At 38.0% G+C, this 23228-nt stretch overlaps 1 protein-coding gene across 11 annotated transcripts in view; it reads left to right on the top strand.

Moving 5' to 3' along the window:
• Epb41l2 (erythrocyte membrane protein band 4.1 like 2) overlaps window positions 1-23228 on the top strand; it is a 304724-nt gene that overhangs the window by 148717 nt on the left and 132779 nt on the right. For 8 of the 11 annotated variants that reach the window (XM_004630260.2, XM_023714273.1, XM_023714270.1 and 5 more), the window contains exons 1-3: window positions 9981-10052; window positions 20469-20950; window positions 21598-21807. In XM_004630260.2, the coding sequence (XP_004630317.1) occupies window positions 20483-20950; window positions 21598-21807 (678 nt within the window). In that variant the 5' untranslated portion in view covers window positions 9981-10052; window positions 20469-20482. Of the gene's footprint in view, window positions 1-4069; window positions 4082-9980; window positions 10053-20468; window positions 20951-21597; window positions 21808-23228 lie in introns of those variants that run through there. The other 3 variants (XM_023714266.1, XM_023714265.1, XM_023714267.1) reach the window with 2 other exon arrangements.

The following is a 23228-nucleotide window of genomic DNA, read 5'->3' as shown; positions in this document are numbered from 1 at the left end:
GATTAGGAGAAAGCAGTTCTATTAAACAGTTTACAAGGGAAAATAGCTTTGCTGCAGGCTTTTATAGACTCTCTTGCTGAGAGGAAGAACTGCTATTGAGTCAGCTACGACTTCAGTAGAAGATGTCTTGCAGCTGTGCCTATTTGGGTTCATTCCAGAGATAGTATTTGTGCACACTGTTAGAATGCCTTAAAGTCCCACCCTGGAAAGAATCCAATTCTATAAAAGGAGTTTTGTTTTATAACTGTTCACATGTTCTTATGGGGTTCTGGTGGTGATGGTGGTCTTCATTGTCTTGTCTGTTAAGCTGGCATTTTATTGAAACACAGTCTTCACGGTTTAAAAATGGGAATCACAGTTGTAGTTACTATATGTAATAAAATTTAGTGCAAGGGTGCACATTATGATGAAAATAAACACCTCTCCTCAAGCTTTCTGGCTCCAATGAGTTAATTATTTTCTGTCTCTATCTGATAAGTTTTACACTCATTTGATTGTATTCTTCTGGACAGTTTAGTACACAGTGATTTACAAATCCAATCAACAAATTAGAAAATTGAAACTTTCATGGAATCCCAGAGTTTAAAATCTTGTGTTGAATATTCAACTTAACCTGCTGTATGCTACATGCTTACCTAAATGCTGGAAGAATTACTGTTGAATAGTTTCTAGGTTCAATCTCCTAGACCATGTTTTCTGCAAAACTTCTCCACTCTCTCCTGAGTAGGTCTCTTCCTCTATCCCTTCCTTTAGATAATTGCAGGTTATTTAAGAAAGGCAGCAGGGCTCAGGGCCTATCTTTTTTTAGCTTCCTTAAACTCATTTCTCTCTGAGCCTGTGTATATTTCCCATTACCCTTCCCTCTGGTTCCTGGGGTAGGAATATCCCTTTTACTGTCTAAGGTTAAATTATATGGCTTTTCATACTTTTTCCTGAATCTCAACTACATTCCATTCATTTTCCTTTCCTTCACCTTTTTGTCTTGAACCTCTGCCTTCTCTGTCTTTTCCACCAAAAGCCTCCACCAAATCAAACCATCCACACCTCTCTTGGCCATCATCCCTCAAGCCTCTAGTTTCTGGAGATTATCACTTGTTTCTTTCTCTAGCTTTTATTGCTGGACTTTAGAGATTATATGTACTTGCTACCTTCCTCTGCAATTTTTTTTTCTTTAGTCACTTGCCTGCACTCCAACTTTCTTGTTGACTTAGCAATCTTGTGTTACTTTTAAACTAAGCTAAACTCATATATTTTTACTCTGTCCTGTAGGTCATGGAGAATAATATGAACTTCATATTTTTGAAAGATTATTTTGGCAGCCTTGTAAGTTCAGGTGATGCATTGAAAGGAATCTGATTAAGATGATGCTTTGGTGATTCAGGAGAGGAAGACAGGGCTAACACACAGACAGACAAACGTGGCCCATGAATCATCAGTGAGCACTGTGGACAGGACTGAGCTTTTTTTTTTTTTTTTTTTTTTTTTGTATTTAGTACAGGGTCTACAGGTCTCACTACACAGATCGGACAAGGATCGGACTCATAGTTGTCCTTCCTGTTTTTCAGCTTCCCAAGTGCTAGGATTACAGGTACGGGCCACCATACCCAGTCTCATTGCCCTCTCAGTATACCCTGGTGGCGGGGCCAGCACGGCAGGCTGGGGATCGATTCCCAGCCCCTGTGTCTGCCTAAGCAGGTGCTTTAATTCATAGAGCTATCTGGCCGGTCCAGGACTGAGCTCTTGATGTTAAGAGTGGACTGCCCTCCTGCCAGTACTTTATGGGTTTGCTTTGTCTCTGATACTCATTCTTGCTTGGTAGGTTCCTTGATCTGTCTACTTAGGAATTTATTATGCGTACTTTCTTTTACTCTGTTTTGCTGGGAGTTCTGTCCACGTCTCCTGACACTTGTTGACCAGGTCTTACAAATGTTCATGTGGGAATGCTGTCTCTCTCACTTAGACATACATTTTCTACCACATCTCACATGGGCAGTTTGATCCACATGCTGCCAGCATGGAAGCTTCTGCTTCCTTCAAACTTGTTTCCTAGTCTTGTTTGGAAAGCTCTCTTTAGGTTAATGGCAGCACTGTCTATCCTTTGACTGCTAGGAGCCAGGGAACTTTGTTCATTATTATCTTCATAACCTAATAAATCATAGTATTAAATCCTGTCTCTGCTCACTAGCCACATCTAGCCTCCCATCTCTTTTTATCTGCATCTTTGTTCACCCTGTCTTTCTCCTAGATCATAGGAGTATCTTTTTTTTTTTAAATTTTGTGGAAAAAAGATAAAACAAAATTTCATACCAAGATGATGGGAGATAACAGTAGTTAATAACATCTCATGTTGTCTTTAAAGAAGTTACTCAGAGTATGTGAAATGGGCATAAATTCTCTGATGAATATAAGTGCAAACCTTTTCTATGAACTAAGAGACACTGATGATATAACTAACTTGCATTTGTTACCTTTTCCCTTCCTTCCTTTCCCCTCTCACCCTAGTTTCTTTTTCCTTTTTAACAATTGCCTCCTATTTCAAAATATCTATTATACATTTTAGAACTTATTAACTCAGTTTCTCACATCAGGGAACAATATGATATTTATACATGAGTCTGATTTATTTCACTAATGAGTATGGTTTCAAGTTGCATCCAATTACTGACAAAAATCTCCAGTTTATCCTTCTTTGTGGCTGAATAGTACAAGTGTATAAAAATGCCACACCTTTTTTTTTCTTTTTTTAATCTGTTCCTTAGTTGATGGGCATTTGGGTTGTTTCCAGGATTTAGCTATTACAAATTATGTGGCTGTAAGCTTTGGTGCACATGTATCACTGTCATATGTTGGTTTTGATTCTCCTGGGAAAACAGCCAGAGGGGGAATAGCTGGGTTGAATGGGACCTCTATTCCTCTTTTTGAGGAATTTCCATGCTAATTTCCACAGTGGTTATACCAGCCTGCACTCCCAGCAACAGTGGAGAAGGATCCCCCCCCACCTCCAGCATTTGTTATTAGTTGATTGCTTGATGATAGCATTCTTTCTGGAGATGGAATCTAGGTGTTGCTTTAATTTGCATCTTTCGAATGACCAGTGCTATTGAACATTTTTTTTTCATATATTTATTTGCTGTTTGTATTTCTTCATGTGAGAAGTGTGTATTCATCTCAGATGCTTATTTTTGGATTTGGTCTTTGAATTTGGGGCTCTGATAGTTTTCAGTTCTTTGTGCTAGTTAGAAGTCCTTTGAGGGACAATTGCCTAACATTTTTTCCCACTCTATGGATTGTCTTTTCACTTGTTAGTGATTTCTTTTGATGTGCAAAAACTTTTTAATAAGATGAGATCCCAGTTGTTGATTCTTTGAAGTATTCCTCATGGAAAACAGTTAATGTATCAGAAGAGAAAGTAAGTAGAAATCTTGAAGACCTAGTTGTAGGCAGAGAATTCATGAACTAGGAGCATCATTTTAACCAATTTCCTTTCATTGTATCATTTGTTCTCATGTGGCTGCCAAAGTAATCCTTCAGAAACACAAAGCTGATATTATTTTCCATTGCCTACAGGATAGAGTAAAAATATCTTGAGTTTAGCACACTCACTGATCATGCATTGTTTGGCTCTTGCTTCCCCTTTCCCATCTCCTCTAATCCCCACCCTATGTTCCAGGCAGATGCAGGACTCACTGTTCTGTTTATCTTTAACAGTGCCGTGGCCTTTCTGTACTGTTCCCATGCTGAGGAGGGTATCATGCCTACATAGAATCCGGCCTGTAAGTGTTCTTGTTTCCCCTTAGGTCAGCTTACATGCCACCTTGTGCAGTGTTCTTCTTCTGGTACAGTCAGTTACTGTTAAATCTTTTATGTTCATGGTAGAGATCTTTTTTGTAGTATAGTTAGTTATTCAAATGCCCTTCTGTCACTGCCAGAACCATGATTTACACGGGTCTGTGTCGGCAACAGTCATCACCAAACAAAGATAAATTTCTTGTAGTATAAATAAATGTTAACAAATTTCAAAGATACAGAATCAAAATCAAGATCTCATAGGCAAAGGTAATGGTGAGTATCTTGGTCTGAGGTTGATTATTATTATTTTTGGTGGATGGGGCTATGGATTGAGAATGTATTAGCTTATGTGTTTAGAGTTTTCTTCCATAATTTAGGTTTGGAGAGGGAAATTTCAGAAGTGAGCGTTGCTGCAGTTTCAGTTTACAGTGCACTAATAAAGCTGCGAAGGATCAGAAATGCACTGAGTTGTCAAGCAAGGGTCTAAACTTTTGCAAGTTACAGATATAGGCAGGAGGGGAAGGTGATGCAGCAGAAAGGGACAGAGGGTCTCATGTGAAGTTGTACCTCCTCACGGCATCGTGAACTTAATAGGATGCCTTAATTACATATGTTTAGTATTTCCCTAGGTCTTCCTGAGAGAAGCATTGTTCAGTTTTATATATTTTTTCGAAATTAATCTTACGTTAATATGTCTGATATTTATAGATTTCACTGGGGCCTTTTGGAACAGTGGTGGCTATTTTAAAGGAAAGGAGAAAAAAAGAAAAATAATGGGAGGCAAGAAAGAGCAAGGAACAATTTTCTCTCCACAAATTGTGGGGAAAAAAAACTGATCAATCATATTGTTAGGCATTTAGGATGTTTGTGGTCTTTGTGCTCGGTGATTTAATTTTTTTTAATCCTTTAGTTGTCATTACTACCTAGCAGTGGTACCTGCTCATTCAAAGTGTGAAAATGAGTCGGAACACTGCAGGCTTATAATGCTTCCTTTGACCTCTCCAGGAAGTTGACTACTTCCTCTGTGCTTTTCCTGTGCTTTTCTGACAAGCCTGTGGCACACGTGGTGTAATGATCTGTTTATGAATCTGTCTTCCCTTCTGTACTGTGAAGTTCCTCATACTGTGTGGGAACAAACCTTCCCGAGGTCCTTAGACCCTAGACCACTGTCTGATGGAAAGGAAGAACTCAGCAGAAGTTTTTTACTCATCTTAAATGAAATTTTTAGGGCACTTTTGGTTTGGGCTAAGCTCCAGTGAACTAGACTAAGCCAAAATGGAGGTATGTTGTATTGTGTTATGTTCCACATAAAGCAAACTGTGAAGTGGATCATACTCAAAATCAAAACAAAAAGCCACAACGACCAGACAGTCAGCGACTAATCAATTCATCTGAGTTGGCATGCTAGGGAAGCCCTCTTGGTTTAATCCTTTAGGGAGATTAAAAACTCTGAAAGGAGGCTATTTTTGCTGTTTGTGCTTTCCCCCTTTTTTGTATCTTCTTCTCCTTAGCTCATTGCAGCATTCATTCTACAGAATGAAGTGTTGCCTGATTCTAGGATTGCTCCCCCTCATACCTTGAGATCTTTAAAGCTGATTTTGTTGTAATTTTATGTTTTGATCATTAGTTCATATAGAATGAAAAAGATAACACTTTAATTGCAGGCTCATACACTGATCTGATTGTGTAATTTTAAGTGGTGCTTTTTACTTTTGCAGTTAATTAAAAAAAGGTTTATTAAGAACTTTTTCCTAGAGCCAGGAAGATAGCTCTGAGGTCTAAGGGCCTGCCTTCCCGGACACCACATGCTGGGCCGGCCCACCTTGCCCCTAGTTGCATTAAAACTGGCCGTGGTGGCACACACCTATAATCCTGGGGCTAGGGAGGCTGTGACAGGAGGATCACTATGAGTTTAAGCTGTGTAGCAAGACCCTATACCAAATAAATAAATAAATAGATAAACTTTTTTCTAACTTTTGTTTTTAAAAACAACTTAAGATTGTCAACAACCACCCCTTCATCCTCACCCACCTACCATCTGTTCTGCTTTCTAATCCTCTATAAAATACTGCGTATGTGGTATGCTTTTTTCCTTCAGGATCCCATGAGTCTGTAAGATATTATAATACTACACTTTAATAAATGTAATTCAACACATGAGTCTGAAATTGCTAAGATGTCTGTAGGAAGGAAATTTCTCAGATGACTCATGGGCAAATTATTCTGGATTTGGAGCCTGTGAAAAGTTAAACTGTGGTGCTCTGTGGTCAAAATGAGAACTTCACTTTGGGGCCAGGGCATTAGTGGAAAAAGATTTTTGTCCTTCCTGCTGATGTCATAGGTCATTGATGCTGCTGTGGATATAGCTGGGGTGTGGATTGTTAAAAAAGTTTATGTACCAACTAAAGCTCATCCATGTTATAGAGCTATGAGTTGATCTCTTAAGAGTTTTGTTTCTTCTACATTGTATTTAATTCCCCTTTTTGTTCCCCTGAAGTAGGAAGATAGTTTTAAAAGTTGAGAAATTATGATCCTAAATTTAAGATGAAATTTCATATATATATATTTATATTTATATATATGAAAAATATTCCCCATCCAAATAGCCAGTTCCCTTAAATATTTTAAAAATAGCATTCTGAGGATAAACCTTCTAGTTTCCAGTTTTATAGTAGTACCATTTCAAAACATGATGTATTTTTGTCTTCCTAAGATGATATAATAGATACAGATTTATATGAACAATTTTTATATTGAAATTTGTGGGTGTTTCCACATATATTTTGCACCTTTGAATATGAAGTCTTAATTGGAAATGAATAAATGAAATTGGACCTGGTTCTTATACTTTTCTAATAATAACCTGCTGTATTATACAAGTTACTTATCTTCTCTAGCTTAATTTGTTTGTCTCAGTTACTCTTCTCTTGTTGCTGGGAAAAGTAACTGACACCCAAAATGACGGAAAGAAAGGTTCATTTAGCTCTCAGTTACTGGAGATTTCAGTCCATACTCGGCTAGCTCCACGGCAGAGTCACACAGGACAGAGAGTATCAGTTCATGGTGGTGGCAAAGAGCAAGAGGAGCCAAGGGAGGAGGAGCAGCAACAGTGGCAACAGAGAGGAAGTCCATCTCTCTGTCTCTCCTGTGTTACATTCAGGCTCTCTGCCTCAGGCTGGGCGTAGCACTCATACCCATAATCCCAGCAGTACTCAGACCCATAATCCCAGCCTTGGATCACTCATAATCCCATTGGATCATGAGTTAATCTCAAAACTCTAGAAGTCCCTGTCCCATGACTGCATGAGGCTTTGGGGGGGATGACAACTAGACACAAACCATAACATTACTTATTTGAAAAACAGGGATATTAAAATAGAGAACATAGCTGAAAATCTGTTGGCTTTGAAGTAGGTCTAATTGGTGTATATTTTGGTACTGCTACTTACTGTATATGTGAGTTTGAGAATTCAGATTTCTCTGGGTTCTATTTTCAAATCACAGTGCCACAAAGTTTACTGTCCTAATTTTCTTAATTGTTTGAAAAATAAGATGTCTTTAAGAGTAGGATCTTTTACTTTGAAGTCCAAAATTGCTGAGCAGTGGCATTGGTTCTATAACTAAAGAATGGTCAGACTGCCACCCCAAAATGTCATAAGCTGTGTCAACAGAAATTTATTTTCTCACAATTCTATAGTCTGGAAATCTAAGACAGAGCCTTAGTGTAGTTCCTGGTGAGGATGTTTCTGGTATGTGAGTGGCTGTCTTGCCCCCTCACCCATGAGGTGGGGATGATACCAGTGAGCTTGTGTGTTACTCAGGTTCCAGGTCCATCCGCTGCATGACCTTACCTAAGCGTACTCATCTCTGAAAGCCTCTGTCTCCACACACCCTCCTCTTGAGGGCTGATGCAGCTCAGGAAGTGCAGCACAGCACAGTTCAGTCCACACAGGAGGAGGGAGGATGAGAGGCACAAGCATGCTGAGGAGAAACCTGGGTGGAACCCAGGGGTCTCCCAGCTCTGTCTTGCCTGAGCCAGTGCTGTGGGTCAGTAGCTGTCAGACTTCTGGGTCCCACAGGGCAGTGCATTTAAAAAATGTTTGGAGCCAGTATTTTCTCTATTATTTGCCATTATACTATGAATATTTATTAAAAATACATTTATTAAAAATACATTTAGTATAAAAAGTGAGAAATGAATCTGAATAACAGATGATCCTCTGAGTTGAATAAAATTGGCTATTCTAAAAAATTCACTACATTGACATTTTATGAACCAGTAAAAATTGTGGATAATAAAGCTTACTTTCATTATATAGAATTATTTTTTAGCTGGGTATGGTGGTGTATCCTGTAACCCCAGGTGGGAGGCTGAGACAGGAGGATTGCTGTAACAAGACCCTGTTTCAAAAACTAACAACACATAAAACATTTTGTGTGATTAAAAAAAGACTGCCTCCTCCTCCTCATTTTCTTCCCCCTCTCTTTCCTTCCTTTCCTCCCTCCCTCCCTCCCTCCCTCCCTCACTGTAGGTGAATGTGAACAGATAGATACATATTCATTGAAGAGGCTGGCCACATAGCTCACTGGATTAAAGCACCTGCTTAGTTCAAAGCAGGGACCAGGGTTTGATCCCCAGAATGCTGTGCCAGCCCAGCCCCCAGGGGGATCTGAGAGGGCCGTTGAGACTGGGTGTAGTGGCACGCCTGTAGTCCTAGCACTTGGGAGGCTGAAAACAGAGATCACTGTGAGTCTGATCTATGTAGTGAGAACCTGTAGACCCTGTACTGAATACATAATAAGTACATACATACATATATACATACTCATTGACTCAGGGACTATTTGATAATGAGCACTTTGGTAGCAGGGTGAACTTATATAAATATGTACAGAAGGACTGTCTTTTTTTTGGTATAACATCTTTATTAGCATGCAGACAATTATTGATTTTTGCAATCAAGCAACCAACAAATTTTGTTGTCATTATTTAAAAATTTTTTAATTAATTTTATTGAGAAATAACCATGAGGCAGTTTCAAAACCAATCAGTAGGACAGTTTCAATAATTTTTTTTTAAACATTTATTTATTTATTGTGTGTGTGTGTGTGTGTGTGTGTGTGGCCAGCTTAGCCCACCAGGGGGCGGGGCGGGCTGGCGTGTGGTGCTGGGGGATCGAACTGCGGTCCTTGTGCTTTGCCAAGCTTGTTCCAAGTAGGTGCTTTAGACCACTGAGCCATCTCTCCAGCCCCAACAGTTTTAATAATTAATACATTGCGTATTGTCTTTGTAGTGGTTATTCATAGTTCGAGATGCAGACATACCCTGAGGAAGGACTGTCTCAACCCTGAATTAATGTAAATATGCGCAATGGAAAAGAACTCTAGAATTTAAATTGTGGAAATGTAATGAGAGGGGTGTGGTTGTGCAAATTTAATTAATGGTAGTTGTATCTCTGATCATTTGAACTTAAAATGACACATTCTAGAAATGACACACTTTCCTTTAGTGACATTACCTTTACTCTGCTTCTATATTTGTAGTCATAGGACAAGTCAATCTGGGATTATCTTATTTTCACTCATTTCCAGTTTAGAATTGATAATATAATGTAGGGGTTTATTTGCTTTATATTTATATCATGGTGCATATGCAATCGTAAGCTAAAAGAAGCATATTTTTATATATGATGTAAAGGAAAAGGCATTCTTGTTACAAATAAGTCAAGAAAAGTGTATTTTTCATCTTTATATATTTAACATTAGGTTCAGATTTGTGTATTTTTTATATCTAAAAATCAGTACTGTGTGGTAGTTTATAGCTCAAGATGATTTGACTGTGTGTTAAATAACACTTTTGATGTCCACAGAGTAGATTAAAATGATAAAAATGGAAATTAAATTGATGGAGCACCAAAGCAAAGTGAAACCATTACTAGAGAAACTGAGAAAAAATCTCAGTAACAGTAGAACTGTAAAGATTATAGCTGCATCATTGTGGTTTTTATGTAGGAGTTTTGATTTAGAGGATAGAATTGCAGTAGGAAACTGACTTTTTTCTTTGCTCCATGTGAATTTTCTAGCTGAGGAATGAAATGGCTGGGAACCAAGCTGGGCTCCTCTACTGAGCATGTCCTTTTACAGCAGGGTCGGGCTTGGGTGGGGCCTGCTTTTCTCATTCAGCCTTTGGGCTCCAGATTTCCATCTGCTTTCCACTCTCAGTGACAGGGAACAGACGGCAAGCTCATGCACTTGAAAGCTGTGTATGTATTCCAAGGGGTGATTTTAAGGACATTGGTTGTAGCGTTTGGGTTTTGTGTTACATGTTTGATTTTTGTTGTGAAGGAAGTTTGCTGTTAAGTGTGATTAAATAACTGTGGGACTGAAAATTTGGAAACTAGTAATGCATAGAGTAGATGGAATCTGGATAGTACACTGGTTGAAGAGGAATACAGTATGTTCTGTTATATTAGAACCAGGTCTTATGGGTAAAATACTGTTTTTTTAGTGACCAGAGAGTTTAGTTTTAGGCAACCTCTTTGTATTTTCCTTGTCAAATACTGAATTTCAGCAAGTTATTAACATAACAATAGCTTTTTCGGGTGTGACCTGTGAAAGTAATGAAACTAGTTTGCTTATTTTATATATTTGTGCTATTGTGTCACAATTGGTTGTTTTCAGTGTTATGGTATAATAAACTACATGAAAATTATTTCCAAAGTTCCATTGAGCCCTTGTAAAATTAGTAGTGTGATTTTTTTTATTTAGCATGGCTAAAAATAAGTTTCAGTTTAACCGTAAGTAAATATTGTTTAAATAGGATAAGTATCATTATCTTTTATTGCTGAATATTTAGTGTTTTCACAGTATAGAAATGTGAAAATATACCATGTTACCCAGATTCTGATATCCAGATTTTAGGAAACACTTTTACTTTTTCTTTATATAATCTACCTGCTTTACCAATCTCTCGTCAAAAAAAACAAAACAAAAACAAAAAAACCCAGAAAACAAAAAACAGAAACCCTTTGTTTCCGTGTTAATTCCTAACAAAATGAAAAACAGTAGCACTGTAATTAGTTAGTAATGATCTTTGTAATTCCTTTGTATTTATTTGAGACTGCAGGGAATACCCCTGAAGTCATTATGGTTTTTACTTGGCGATTGTTTTCCCATTTTATCTCTAAGAATATAAATTGCGGGCACCATGGCTCACGGGTTGAGTAAACTGTTGAAGTGATGCTGCTGATGGGACAGCCATGCGCCCATCTATGTCTATCCCCAGCTTTTTAAACAATGTGATTATTAACACATAGTAATTAAACAAAATACTGGGTTTCTTGTGACATTTTCACATATGCATAGAATGTACTTTGAGTGTATCTAGCCTATTACCTTCCCCTTACTCCCATTTTTTGTAGTGCTATATATACATGACATGTTATTGTTGACCTGTAGTTTAATATGCTAGGATCACACAGTTAATTTGGAACTAAACTTCGATATTACTTTTGCTTAGATTTTTTTTTTTTTTGACTCTGAAGGTTAAATGTTTGACATGTGTTCCATTAGGATCTTCTATCAAATCACTTGTACAGATGTTGAACTTTGAAAATTTTACCTCCAAGAATATAGTTAACTGAAGTAAAAACTTGTCAGATCCAGAAGCACTTAGCAGTAGTTATTTGATGCTCTTGATTTAAGTGGAGCACTTTGAATTAAACTATCACAGAATTAAGTTATGGTAGTTTAATTCAAAGGTTTTTTTTTTTTTTAAATAATGGGAAAAGAGTTTATAGCATTCCACATGACATGTCTGTAATTGCATTTTAGTTAGAGTTTTTTAAGCCTGGGGAAAGTTTTCTGGATGGCTTCAGATTTGGAAGGTCTATAATTTTACCTTTTTATGGTACTTTTTGCTTACTCCTGGACTGATGCCAACATCTGGATATGTTTACTTAAATATTAGACCATTCATAGTCTTATTTTTTTAGAACATATGCTCAGCATTGGCACAATTCTGAAAATTTTATAAATATTTAAAATAACAGAGCTAATGACCAAAATTTTAAAACTGAGTGATATATATATCTATATCTATATATATATAGTGTGTGTGTGTATACATATATATATATATATATATTTTTTTTTTTTGACAAGTTTAGGCATTTGTCTGTTCACTGCAGTGCTTGAAAGCTTATAGAGAAGAGGATTTGGAAGATTGAGATTAATTTAGGCTCCAGCTTGGTGGACTTGTCATAGTGTAGGGAGTTGATCAGCTTTGACAAGCTTTTGTCTTATGACCTATTAAAATGCAGCGTCTGCAGCCTGTGCATTTGTCCTGTGCAGTTAACCTTGGTGGATTTGTTGTTAGCTAATTTGGGAAGAGTCTCCTAAACCGTTGCTATTATTTTGTAACTACAGAACCTAGGGTTTATTTAGACAGAAAAGGTAGTAGATTAGTTATAAACTACCACTGAAATGCATTTTAGATTGGGCGAGTGGGGAGCTTAAGCACAGAGTAGCTGAGATGAGCTCAGGAAAAGTACACTCCCTTGTATGTGTTATGACCAAGGGAGACGGGTGGTGCTGGTACTCTGCTGTTTGAACCTGGTTGTGATGTCACTGGAAGAAACTGCTCACTACTGTATTTTTCTTTTCTACTATATTTTTCTTTTCTACTGTAATGCATTCTTTGATGATGGTCCAAACAAATGCTCCCTGAATGCTAAAAACACCACAATAGCTATTTATCAAGAAGCCACCGATGCATGACATTGACTAGGAACATATAGTTACTCATCTCACATAATTTCACCCTTTTCATGGAAGCAGAGTAGCAGATGGAACAGGGAAGAGGTATGGAAAGGAAATATGATCACATCCTTGTGTTTGTTAGGCCAGTATTTTTCTGCATTTTCCTACAAATAAAGTAGATGCTGCTGAAAGAGATGGAGAGTGTATTGTGTGAGACTGCTGTGGCAAACAAACACTTGGATTTACACCCAGGATTTGGAGGAAGATTTATTTTATGTCTGTGAGTGCTGATTGGAATCATTCCCAAAATATCAGGCCCCGATCTCTGATGGTCTAGGGCTTTTCTATGATGAATATGCAGAGGTGCAAGGTGAGACAGAACAGCCTGGCCGTTACTCCGATTTGGAAGGTTGAGATAGGATACAAGGCTAGATTAATGATCATCTGTTACAAGACTAGATTAATAGTCATAGAAATTATTACAATTAGACATGCTGTTCATTTGTTTGTACTGTGGTGGTTACAGGGGTCAAGAAAGTAATTACAAAGCCACAAAGTAGTTACAGAACTAGGTAGCTTCAAAAGAACGAAGTTTGGAAAAAAAAACCATTTCTCTTACGCAGTTTTTCCCTTTCATACCCAGTTTAAAATGCTTAGTAAGCATCTTCCCATTCCATTTTGCTCTCCCTTTTAAAGAATGTCCTCAACTTTTAGAGAACTGTTATTTCCCATTGTCTTGCTCCTGCCTCTCAGCAGAGAATAGAAATAATCTTTTTAGCCTATCTGGTTATGTAGCAGTATTATTGTTAAGGAATAACACCTTTTTGTTTTAACTCCATACTGAGATCAGAAGGATAAAATAATAAGCAAAGTTTTCTCAGGAACTCTTTAGTTTTTTCAGTTGAACAACAGATAATACTGCTTTGTTTTTGGATACCAGGAATTGAGCTTGCGACCTTGCACTTGCTAGACAGGCGCTATGCCACTGAGCTATTTCCCTGGCTCTGATAATACTTTTCAAGAATGCTACTTAGAAGCTTATGTATTGAGCTTACACTACTTAAGAGAGCAGCATTTGTGGAGTTAGGAGGGGTCTATGAAGTGTGCTGAATTGGACACTAGCAGAAATTGTTTCTTTGGGGTTTCCTGAGTTAAACTTCATATGCTAAGACATGAATTCTGTTTGAGTCCATCTAGTGCTGTTCCTGAGCTGGAAGAGAATGGAAGGTACCTGTGCTCCTACTGTTCTGTGGCTAGTGCTGCGGGACAGGACAAAGTGGCATGGTTTGTGGTAGTCACTTGTGGCATTTGGATTGCCTCTAGGGAAACAGGTTAGTCAGCTAGTTTCACTTACTGTGTAAATACTGATTCTCCTAGTCAGATATTTCTGCACTTCAGTTGAGCGTAACGTATGTCTCTTAGATCTGCATCTCTGTGCCACCCACCACTCCCACAGTCACCATTCCTCTTTGTACTCTTCTGTCCATCCTTATGTGTGCAGGTTCACACCTTGCTATGAGCCTAAAAGGTAGCTTATTACATAAACTGCATATCTGAATTTTGCCTTTTGTACTTAACAGTGTATCTTGGCATAAATTCCGTAACTGGGTGGAATTCCTAAATTCTTCTTCATAGCTACATATATTCAGTTGTATGAATGTAGCACAGTGTCCCCCACTGATGGATGTTGGTCCTTTGCTGTTACCATGTTGTAGTGAGCCATTGTATATGTAATTATTTTAGATGTGTGCAAATTATTATAGCATCCACTTCCACACGTAGGATTACAACAGAAATTTAAGTATGTACACAGTTGGAATTTTGATAGCTTTGGGCACGTTGACTGCTTGTGAGGTGTTTGTATCAGTTTACTTTTCCAGCAATGACTGTGAGAGTGTCTGCCCCAAGGCCTTGCTTAGTTATTACATTTATAAACTTTTGGTTGTCTCTACTCTAATTTTTAGCTTTATTTCTTGTACTAGGAGTGCAGTAACCATCTTTTCATCTGTATCTGTATTCCCTGTATCCCTTGAATTTTTTCTCTTAACTGGGATGAGTATCCTTTAGCCACTTTTACTTCCATTCAGGTGATTTAAATTAGCCTTGCTAATTACACAATGAAATTTATTTTGGAATTTTGATGTTGAGTCAGTTTATAACCAGTATGTTTTATATGATTTTTTAATTTAAGTTATGTGGATTCAACCAGAGAACAAGTAGGTCTCTTCCAAGTACAGTTGAGAATGAGAATTAGTGCAAAGTGACTTCTGAAGGGTTGATAGTGATTGTTTTTAAGAAAACTGTGGCTGCTTTTCAAACTAATAACTTCTAAATAATCTTGCTACCTGTATCCTTCACTAGACTGATAATAGGATTCTTGTTTTCATCTGTTATTGGTGTGGATATATTCTAACAGTATTCCATAAATACTTGTTTTGAAAGAAGAGGGTAAGGGATTGTAGCTCAGCAATACTGCACTGGACTGGCAAGTGCAAGATCCTTCAGTTCCTGGTTAAAAAAAAAAAAAAAAAAAAAGAATAATATACTCACCTGACTCACATGAAAGCCATAAAACTTAATGGGAAGTAGTAATTCATGACGAAGTGTATATGCCTCAATTTCTTAAGGCTTATTTACTAATGCTTTCTGCAGAATATGCAGAAGCTATTAGGATGCTCTTGGCTCAAGTAACTGAAACCTTTAGCTCAACTATTTGACCTGCGGCAGCTATGTTATCTCACATTATGCTGGCTCAGACATAGGGCCTGAAGACATATGGCATGATGAAGGGACATCCTTTTCTCTGTTATTCTTGCCATTATTCCCTAATGTGTGTCACTATGTCCTTAGTTGCACCCTTCAATCTTTCAGTGGATTCAAGATGATCATGCATTTCTGGTTTGAAATAATATTCAGATATCAGAGGGACCTTCTTGTTGCTCTGTTTAGAGGGAGAAAACTTTTCTTGGAAGCTCACGAACAGACTGTGCATGTCTTCTTAGCAAGGAGAGAGGGAGAATCTGTGATTGCTGTAGACTGGTAGGACCTGTGCTGTAGCCATCCTGGAGCCAGCTTCTGCTGCACATGTGCAGGAGGAGGAGAATTGCTGAGCAAAAGTGGGTTCTGTTGAAAAGGAGAAAGGGCAGAGGAAGTACATGATTTGAATGAATCTTGATCCTTCCTAGACTTCAACTAGCTAAGCTGTTCCCATTTGTGTTTTTTGAATGTATGGGATTAATTTAAACCAGGTATTAGGTTATATCTTCATAGAAATGGTCTTTTTTCTAGGTCTTTTATCTCCCTTTAAAAATCAGTAAGTATTGTGTGGTGTGTTATAATTAGGGTGGGCAACACTAACTTATTTCACAAATAACTTGTTTATTCTCATCATATAAACTGACAGTTTCTTTGGAATGTATTTGTACTTACTTGAATAGAAAGTGTAGTATTTTCTAGACCTTTTGATACCTAAGAAAAATAAACTGCAAAGGAGAGGACTAGTTACTGGCAGTAACTTTTTGGTGCTCATGCGTGGTGAGCACACACTTGTGTTATTCCTTTTCCCTCTACAGATAGTTTTTCTTCCTACTCCCATCTCTTCTCCTTGTAAATGTTGGATGAATTTGGGAGGAATTATTCCAATGTTTCCCAGTTGGACATAGGTAGTTGCTCAGTCATTCCTACTTGGGTTGGTACATTTATTTTTCTCATGTTTGATACTTTAATGGAAAATAGGGGGGTGGTATTAAAAAACTTTCCTTGAGCTATCGGCTTTGGGGAAGTGAATACAAGAAGTGATTGGAGCTATCAGCAGTCCTCTTCCAGGCACAACAGTAGCAGAACAAAACTAGTTTTGTCAAATCAAGAGAATGGCTAAATTAGAACTGTCCACACACCACCAGTGTTCTTCAATTTGACAGTTATTTATTGCACAATTTTGTTTGAGTTTGAACAGAAACCTGCCTTCACCCCTTCACCATAGTTTTGAAGTAGAGAAATACATACTTTTTCATTCTGTAAATCTCATGTCTTAAAATTATACATTTGATTCTACTGGGGGAGATCAAAAACTTCACATTGCTCATATCTCAGAAGAGGACACTAGCCACTCAGCCCGCCCTGTTCTGTGTTCAGGATTGTGTTAACCAAAAGGCCTCAAAAGTAGCCCAGGTTCTCACAAGGTTTTCTAGAAACACCTGGTCCTAATAGCACTAACTCCTTCCTTACTTGAAGTTCTTTGTGAGCATGTAGACTCCTGTATCTCTGTTTTGCTTTGCTTGCTGTAGTGTTCTAATTAAAGACCGTTGTTTTAAATGGCAGCATAATGTTATATGGTGGGTGGTTTAGGCTAGCCATAGAGACAGTATTTTGGAATGTACCTTCTTTTTTAAATATTAGAAAGTAAAGAATGATTTTCAATAATGCAGGTTCTTACCTAAGTGGTACTGATCCTCTCTTGATGGTGGTTTTCTGCTTGGATGCATGTTAAATGATGCATACTTTTTCTCATGGAACTGTGACAATACGGGCACTTTTATAAATCCAGATGGAGCATGCCAGCACAGTAATTGTGTCACAGCCACATACTTGTCTAATGGGCTGGCTGTTTGCAGCAGTATTTCTCTTGGTTGATGTTAAGTAGAAAAGTCTTAGTAGGTTATATAACTATACTAATGATGGATCTTGCGTAATTGTAATTGAAGATTAGAACCTTGAGCTTGCTATAGTGTGGGAAATGTTCTGGTTTAGGCTTTGCCTATGACACTGTTATCTTGGGCAGATTTTGTAGTCTTTCTAGTAGGTGTCCTTGCTGATAGAATATTACACTAGATAATGTAATAATACTTATTCAGTAAGTAATTATTGGCCACTGTCTTAGGGACTTTTCTCTTATTGCTAAGAGAAAATACCTGACACCCAAAGTTAAGGAAAGAAAGGTTTATTTAGCTCCCAGTTGGTAGAGATTTCAGTCCATAATCAGTTGGCTTCAAAGAAGCAGGGATGCATGGCACGGGGCAGTAGTTCAAGGGAGTGGAAGACAGCAAAAGCAACAAAAACAGAAGGGAAAAAGCAAGCCTTTTTTCCTCCCTTCTGTTTGTATGCAGGTTATCTGCCCACACCATCTCCTTGTCTTACTCCTCCACAAGCTCAGCATGTTTACAGAATGAGAACCCTGGTTCCCTGTGAGTCACTTAGTTAAGCACAGTTGGCATGAATGTTATGTGAAGACCAGACCTGGGATTCTGTGATTACTTGAATTACTCATGCATATGGAATTGGGATTACATTATGAAGTTTGTGTGAGATGTGTACATATCTTTGTGGTCATCCATTTAGTGGCCTTGGACAAGTCATTTTCATTCCATTTGTTATTTATAAAATGAAGACAAAACTTTGTAGATGTTTTGATGAGTAGAAATTACGTGCATGATGCCTAATGCAGTACACTGTGAGTGGTGACTCCTGTGATTAAAATACAATATAATAGTGGAAACTATAGTTTTATATTTCCCTGCTTATAAAATATTTTGAACTCCAAATCAACTTTTGTTTATTGGTCCCCAGACTATTTCTCATAACTAGAGCAATTAGCAAGCTGCCACTCTATGTTCAGTAGCTTAGATAATGTTGGATCATATTTGTTTTAATTTTACCAGGGTATTTAGCTCTCAAGATGTAATTAGAGACTATATGCTAGAAATCAACTTAAACATTTCAGGACTAGTGTAAATATTCTCCACTTAAATAGCAAAATAACATGTTAAAGAAGTAAAAGATTTTTCTCTCTAAATGGACCTCCCCCCCCCCCCCCCCCGAACCAGAGATTGAACTCAGGCCCTTGCACTTGCCAGGGAAGTGCTTATTTCACTGAACCATTTCCCTGGCCCCCTTTTCTCTCTAATATGGAGCTAATTTCAGCATTGTGTTGGAAGTACAGTTTTGAATTTTAAATGCTTAGGAATAGAAAATAATGTTGGGCATATGGGTATGATCGGTGCTGTTCCCTCTTTTGTAGTATTACCCTCAAGCTCATACTGGTTTCTGGTCTTCCTGTCTCTTTTGCTTCTGGCCCTAACCCTTTTTCTATGCCTGTTCCACGCATGTTGGCAGTGATGAGGGTTCTTTTCAGGATCCTCCAGGATGAGCCAACACCATTTCTCCTTACAGCTGTGCACCTCACCTGTTTTACTGTAATTCTTCTGTGATTTCTTGAATGTACCTCCAACCTCCTCAAAAGTTGTGTGCCTGATCACTTAACTAAATCTCCCCACAGACTTCATAATTCCAGTGAATTCAAAATGAAGATAAATGTCTCAGCCAGGCCTGCTTTTTCAGGTGTGCCCTTTTTCAGTGGCTGGTTCTACTAGTCTCCCATGACTTGGGTCCCCATCCCCTTTTGCTCTCTTTTTCTTTGTTCAGCCTAGACTTCATGTCGTATTCAGTCTATATTTTCACCATGAGGTTCATTTCTTATCATTTACTTACTGCTTCATCCATAGTATAGAATCATGTCTGCATTATTGACTGCAGTAATCTCCCAGAGGTCTTTCTATTTCAGTCTTTTCTCTCATCCTAAACTTCCCAGTTCTGACCGTTTAAAATGAGAATTTGGATTACTTACCCCTTTTCTTAAAGTGCTTGGGTGATATCTCATTGCCTTTAAAATAACTTCTGAAATTTTTTTTTTTTTTTTTGCGGAACCTGGGATTGAACTGAGGCCCTTGCACTTGCCAGGGAAGCGCTTTATTCCACTGAGCCATCTCCCCGGCCCCTAAAATAACTTCTAAAACTCCCAGACTTCGAGATTTGTCTGTATGGAACATGTGTCATTGCTTCATTTCTTTGACTGAATAGTGTTCTACCGTTTTACATACCACATTATATCCATTCATCAGTTGGTAGGTATTTTTTGGTTATTATGAATCATGCTGTTATGAATATTGAGGGAAAGACAGATGTTTTCATTTGTGGAATTGCTGAGTCCTGCCATAAACTGGTGTTTCACTTTTTGAAAACTAACCTTTTTGTCATAGTCACAGCACCCCAGCTTAAATCCATGCACACCAAAAGTAGAGTGCTGGTTGTTAGGATTGATAGTAAGTTTTCTTTTCTTTTTCCTTTCTTTTTGTATCTTAGGGAAGGGTCTACAGAGTGTTCAGGGTCTCACTACTAGATCAGACTCACAGTGATCCACCTATTTACAGCTTCCCAAGTGTTAGGATTACAGGCGCATGCCACCATGCCCAGTCTCAATTGCCATCTCAGTGTGCCCTGGGGGTGGGGCTGACACAGCAGGCCTGGGAATCGAACCCCTGATCCCTGTGCCCAAAAAGTTCATTTTTGCCTTAAAATAATGACAGTGAATTACAGGATTCAATATTGTAATGAAGACAATAATTTTTGTTAAATTTTCTGTTAAGCACCTAGCATTTAAATTTTATTTTTGTAATATTTAGCATTTTTGTAGATTTTTTATTTTAATCTGTAAAATTGTAGTGAAATGTTTCTTAGTACTTTCTAATAATATTGGCAGCATTTTCTTATTACAGAATGAAGGCAACCCAGTACAGAGAAAAGTAATCTTTAAAAAAATTAGATTTTGGGGGTTTATTTATTATCTGTAACTAGTTGAAACCAAATAAAGTAATCACTCTTTTTTTCATTTTTGGTCACTTTAAGTTGTAGCTGTGTAGTATCAGATAATGCTATTGTGGTGTTAGCTTTGATTCTATGATCTGATTGAAAATTCTCAAAGTTAGAGTGGTCTCCGTCTCTTTAACTTATGAAGCTTCTTTCTCAGTCTGCTTTCTCTCTTTGATCTCTGCCATTCCTCTTCCCACCCTGCCTTACTTTTTTCTTTTTTCTTGCCACCAGACTTAGGAGAATTAGTAAAGTAGCATCTGTTGATTTTCTTACAGTGTAATTTGTAACCATGACTACTGAAGTTGGCTCTGCTTCTGAAGTGAAGGACTCTGACCAGTTGGGAGCTGGTACAACCAAGGAGAAAGCTAAAGAGGTGGCAGAAAATCAGCAGAATCAGTCATCCAGTCAAGAGGAAGGTAAAGGCTCCCAGCCTCTTCCTGCAGCTGAAAACCAAAGCAGTCTTCGCCGCCAGAAGCGAGAGAAGGATCCATCTGAGAGCAGAGGGATTTCTCGGTTCATACCCCCATGGCTTAAGAAACAGAAGTCCTATAACTTAGTGGTGGCCAAAGATGGAGGATCTAAGAAAGAGCCTCCCCAAGGTGTCGTGGAAGACCAAGTCTTAGATAAAGAGGACTCCCTTCCTGAAGAAGAGAGACAGGCCAACAGCAATGCTGATGATGCAGCCCAGAGGACACATGTGGAGGTGAAGGTGGATGTCCAAGAAGACAAGCCTGTAGTAGGCAGTGCCGAGATGCAGGTGTGTTTCAGGGTATCTGTTTGGGAATGAGAACAACCACATAAGGAAAAGGGTCTGTTTGGATCTTTTCCAGATTTCCTGTATTGAGATAACTGAAATGTATCTGGTCTAAAGTGCCTGGAATACAGTTCTTGGGTTGGTATATCTCAGGCTTCTCCTGTTATTCCTCTAAAAATGTATTTCTAAAATAATTAACTATATGTACAAACTATTAAGTTTCTAGGGGTTCCTATTAAGGTTCAGTATATACTCTGAGATTTCTGGTGTATTTCATTTTTAAAAAGAGGCCTTTTTATGTTTCTTTGGTTTATTTAAGTATTCAGTGAGCAGTAAATAGTATATTGTGTGCCTTGTGAGGCACAGATTTTGCCATTGTGTGAAATTTGAGTTGGAAATTCTACTATTTGAATGATACCAAAGTTACAGTTAGGAGATGTAGTACCTTTTATTCATCTAGTGCTAAAATAACCAGCTTTGCAAAATGAGAAAATAGGCAATAGAAGGAAGATGAGGGGAGATATCCTTACTGGCCTGATTGTCAACTCTTTTAAATTCTTAAGCTTTTCAATCATAACACTTATTACAGGTTTTCCTTTCAGTTGTCTTTCACAGATTGGTTAAATTTAGCACTACTTTTTTTTTGACAGCCTGCTGAAAAAGTAAAGGAGAGAGAAGAGAAGGTTAAGGGCACACAGGAAAACAAATTAGAAGGAGAAGCAGCAAACAGGGAGACCAAGGAAGTGCAGACCAATGAGCTGAAAGCAGAGAATGCCTCTCAGAAAGCCAGCAAGAAGACCAAAACTGTCCAGTGTAAAGTGGTCCTCCTGGATGGCACCGAGTACAGCTGTGACCTGGAGGTAAGACAGGGCCAGCAGAGAGCTGGCTCGATGTGTGACAGCTGGGTACAGCCTATCATTGGTGGCATGGTATATTGTTTTACTAAGTTCCTATGTGCTAGCTTGCTGTGATTTTGCATTTAAAATAACAACATAGAAGAGAGGGTTCCGATTTTTATTACAGGCAGTGCTTCCCGATCTCAGGGATGCTGTTCTGCCAGTGTGCATGGTGCTCATGCATCTTGGAATATCTCTGTTCTGAATGAGGCTTAAATAGTGTGAATGCTGCCTCTGACTATAAGATGTTTTACTCCAAGACAAATGATAATTCTAGGTTGACCTTTCAGAATAATGAAATTCGGTGGTATACTTAACTGAGAGAGTAACTGAACATCTAACTCATTTATTTAGTTTCATTTAATTAAAAAAAAAAACCCTATGGTTGGTAAAACAGGTAATTTGTTTATTCTGATGCTAATAGAAGCCAGTGTAATTTTTTTCAAATTTATTTATTTATTTAGTATAGGGTCTTACTACACAGCTCAGATTTATCTTCCTGTCTCAGCCTCCCCAGTGCTGGGATTACAGGTGTGCACCACCACGCCCAGTTTTGGTGGCTGGCACAGCATGCGATACCGGGGATTGAACCCAGGTCCTTGTGCAGCCAGGCAGGGGCTTAGACCTCTGAGCTATCCAGCCTACCATTGTAATGTTTCAAAGCATCTCACACCTTATAATTGGGTGTCAGTTAGAATTTGTTGCTTTTCACAATTAAATTCATTATACAGTAATAGTTTACTGAAATGTATGAAGCACTTTGAATGGATTACTTCATTTAATACTTCTAAGACTCTTTTAGGCGTTTATTATTATTGGTGCTGCTAGTTACAGTGGAAATGTAAGGCTCAGAGAAGTGAAATCACACCTGCCTTGAGCCTCATAGCTCTTGGGGAGGAGCCATGCTTTCAGCCTGGGCAAGTGAGCTGCAGCACCTTTTCTTTAGTTTTCTCTGAAGCGTTTAAACACATTTCCCCCTTAATTGCTTGCATTCTTACTTAAAATAGAAGTTATACTTTAAACACCAATGAAAGCTTCCAGCTTGGTAACGACAGATCTATCAACTTGAACTGTAGTTTGTTCTGTATATGAATACATATTATATTGCAGGGTGTTGAGGGTACTATGATAAATATAATTTATGATCTTTATCTTTTTTGTTAGCTGTCTAGGACTTTTAAGTATAATTGCTTTATTTCAGTTGTTTAAAGAAAAGGAGTAGCAAAAAAGGAGTAAAAATCCTTCTCTTCCTTTGTTCTTTTTTTTTTTTTTCCTTTTTTTTTATTTTTCAACAAATAATACACTGCATATATTCTTCTTAGTGGTTAATTGCTGTACAAGATGCGGACTTGTGATCCTATTTACAAACGCCATTAGAACAAATC

This window comes from Octodon degus, unplaced genomic scaffold (assembly GCF_000260255.1).
Source record: "Octodon degus isolate 3935 unplaced genomic scaffold, OctDeg1.0 scaffold00034, whole genome shotgun sequence".
NCBI lineage: Eukaryota > Metazoa > Chordata > Mammalia > Rodentia > Octodontidae > Octodon > Octodon degus.
This window is presented reverse-complemented; position numbering and strand designations above follow the sequence as displayed.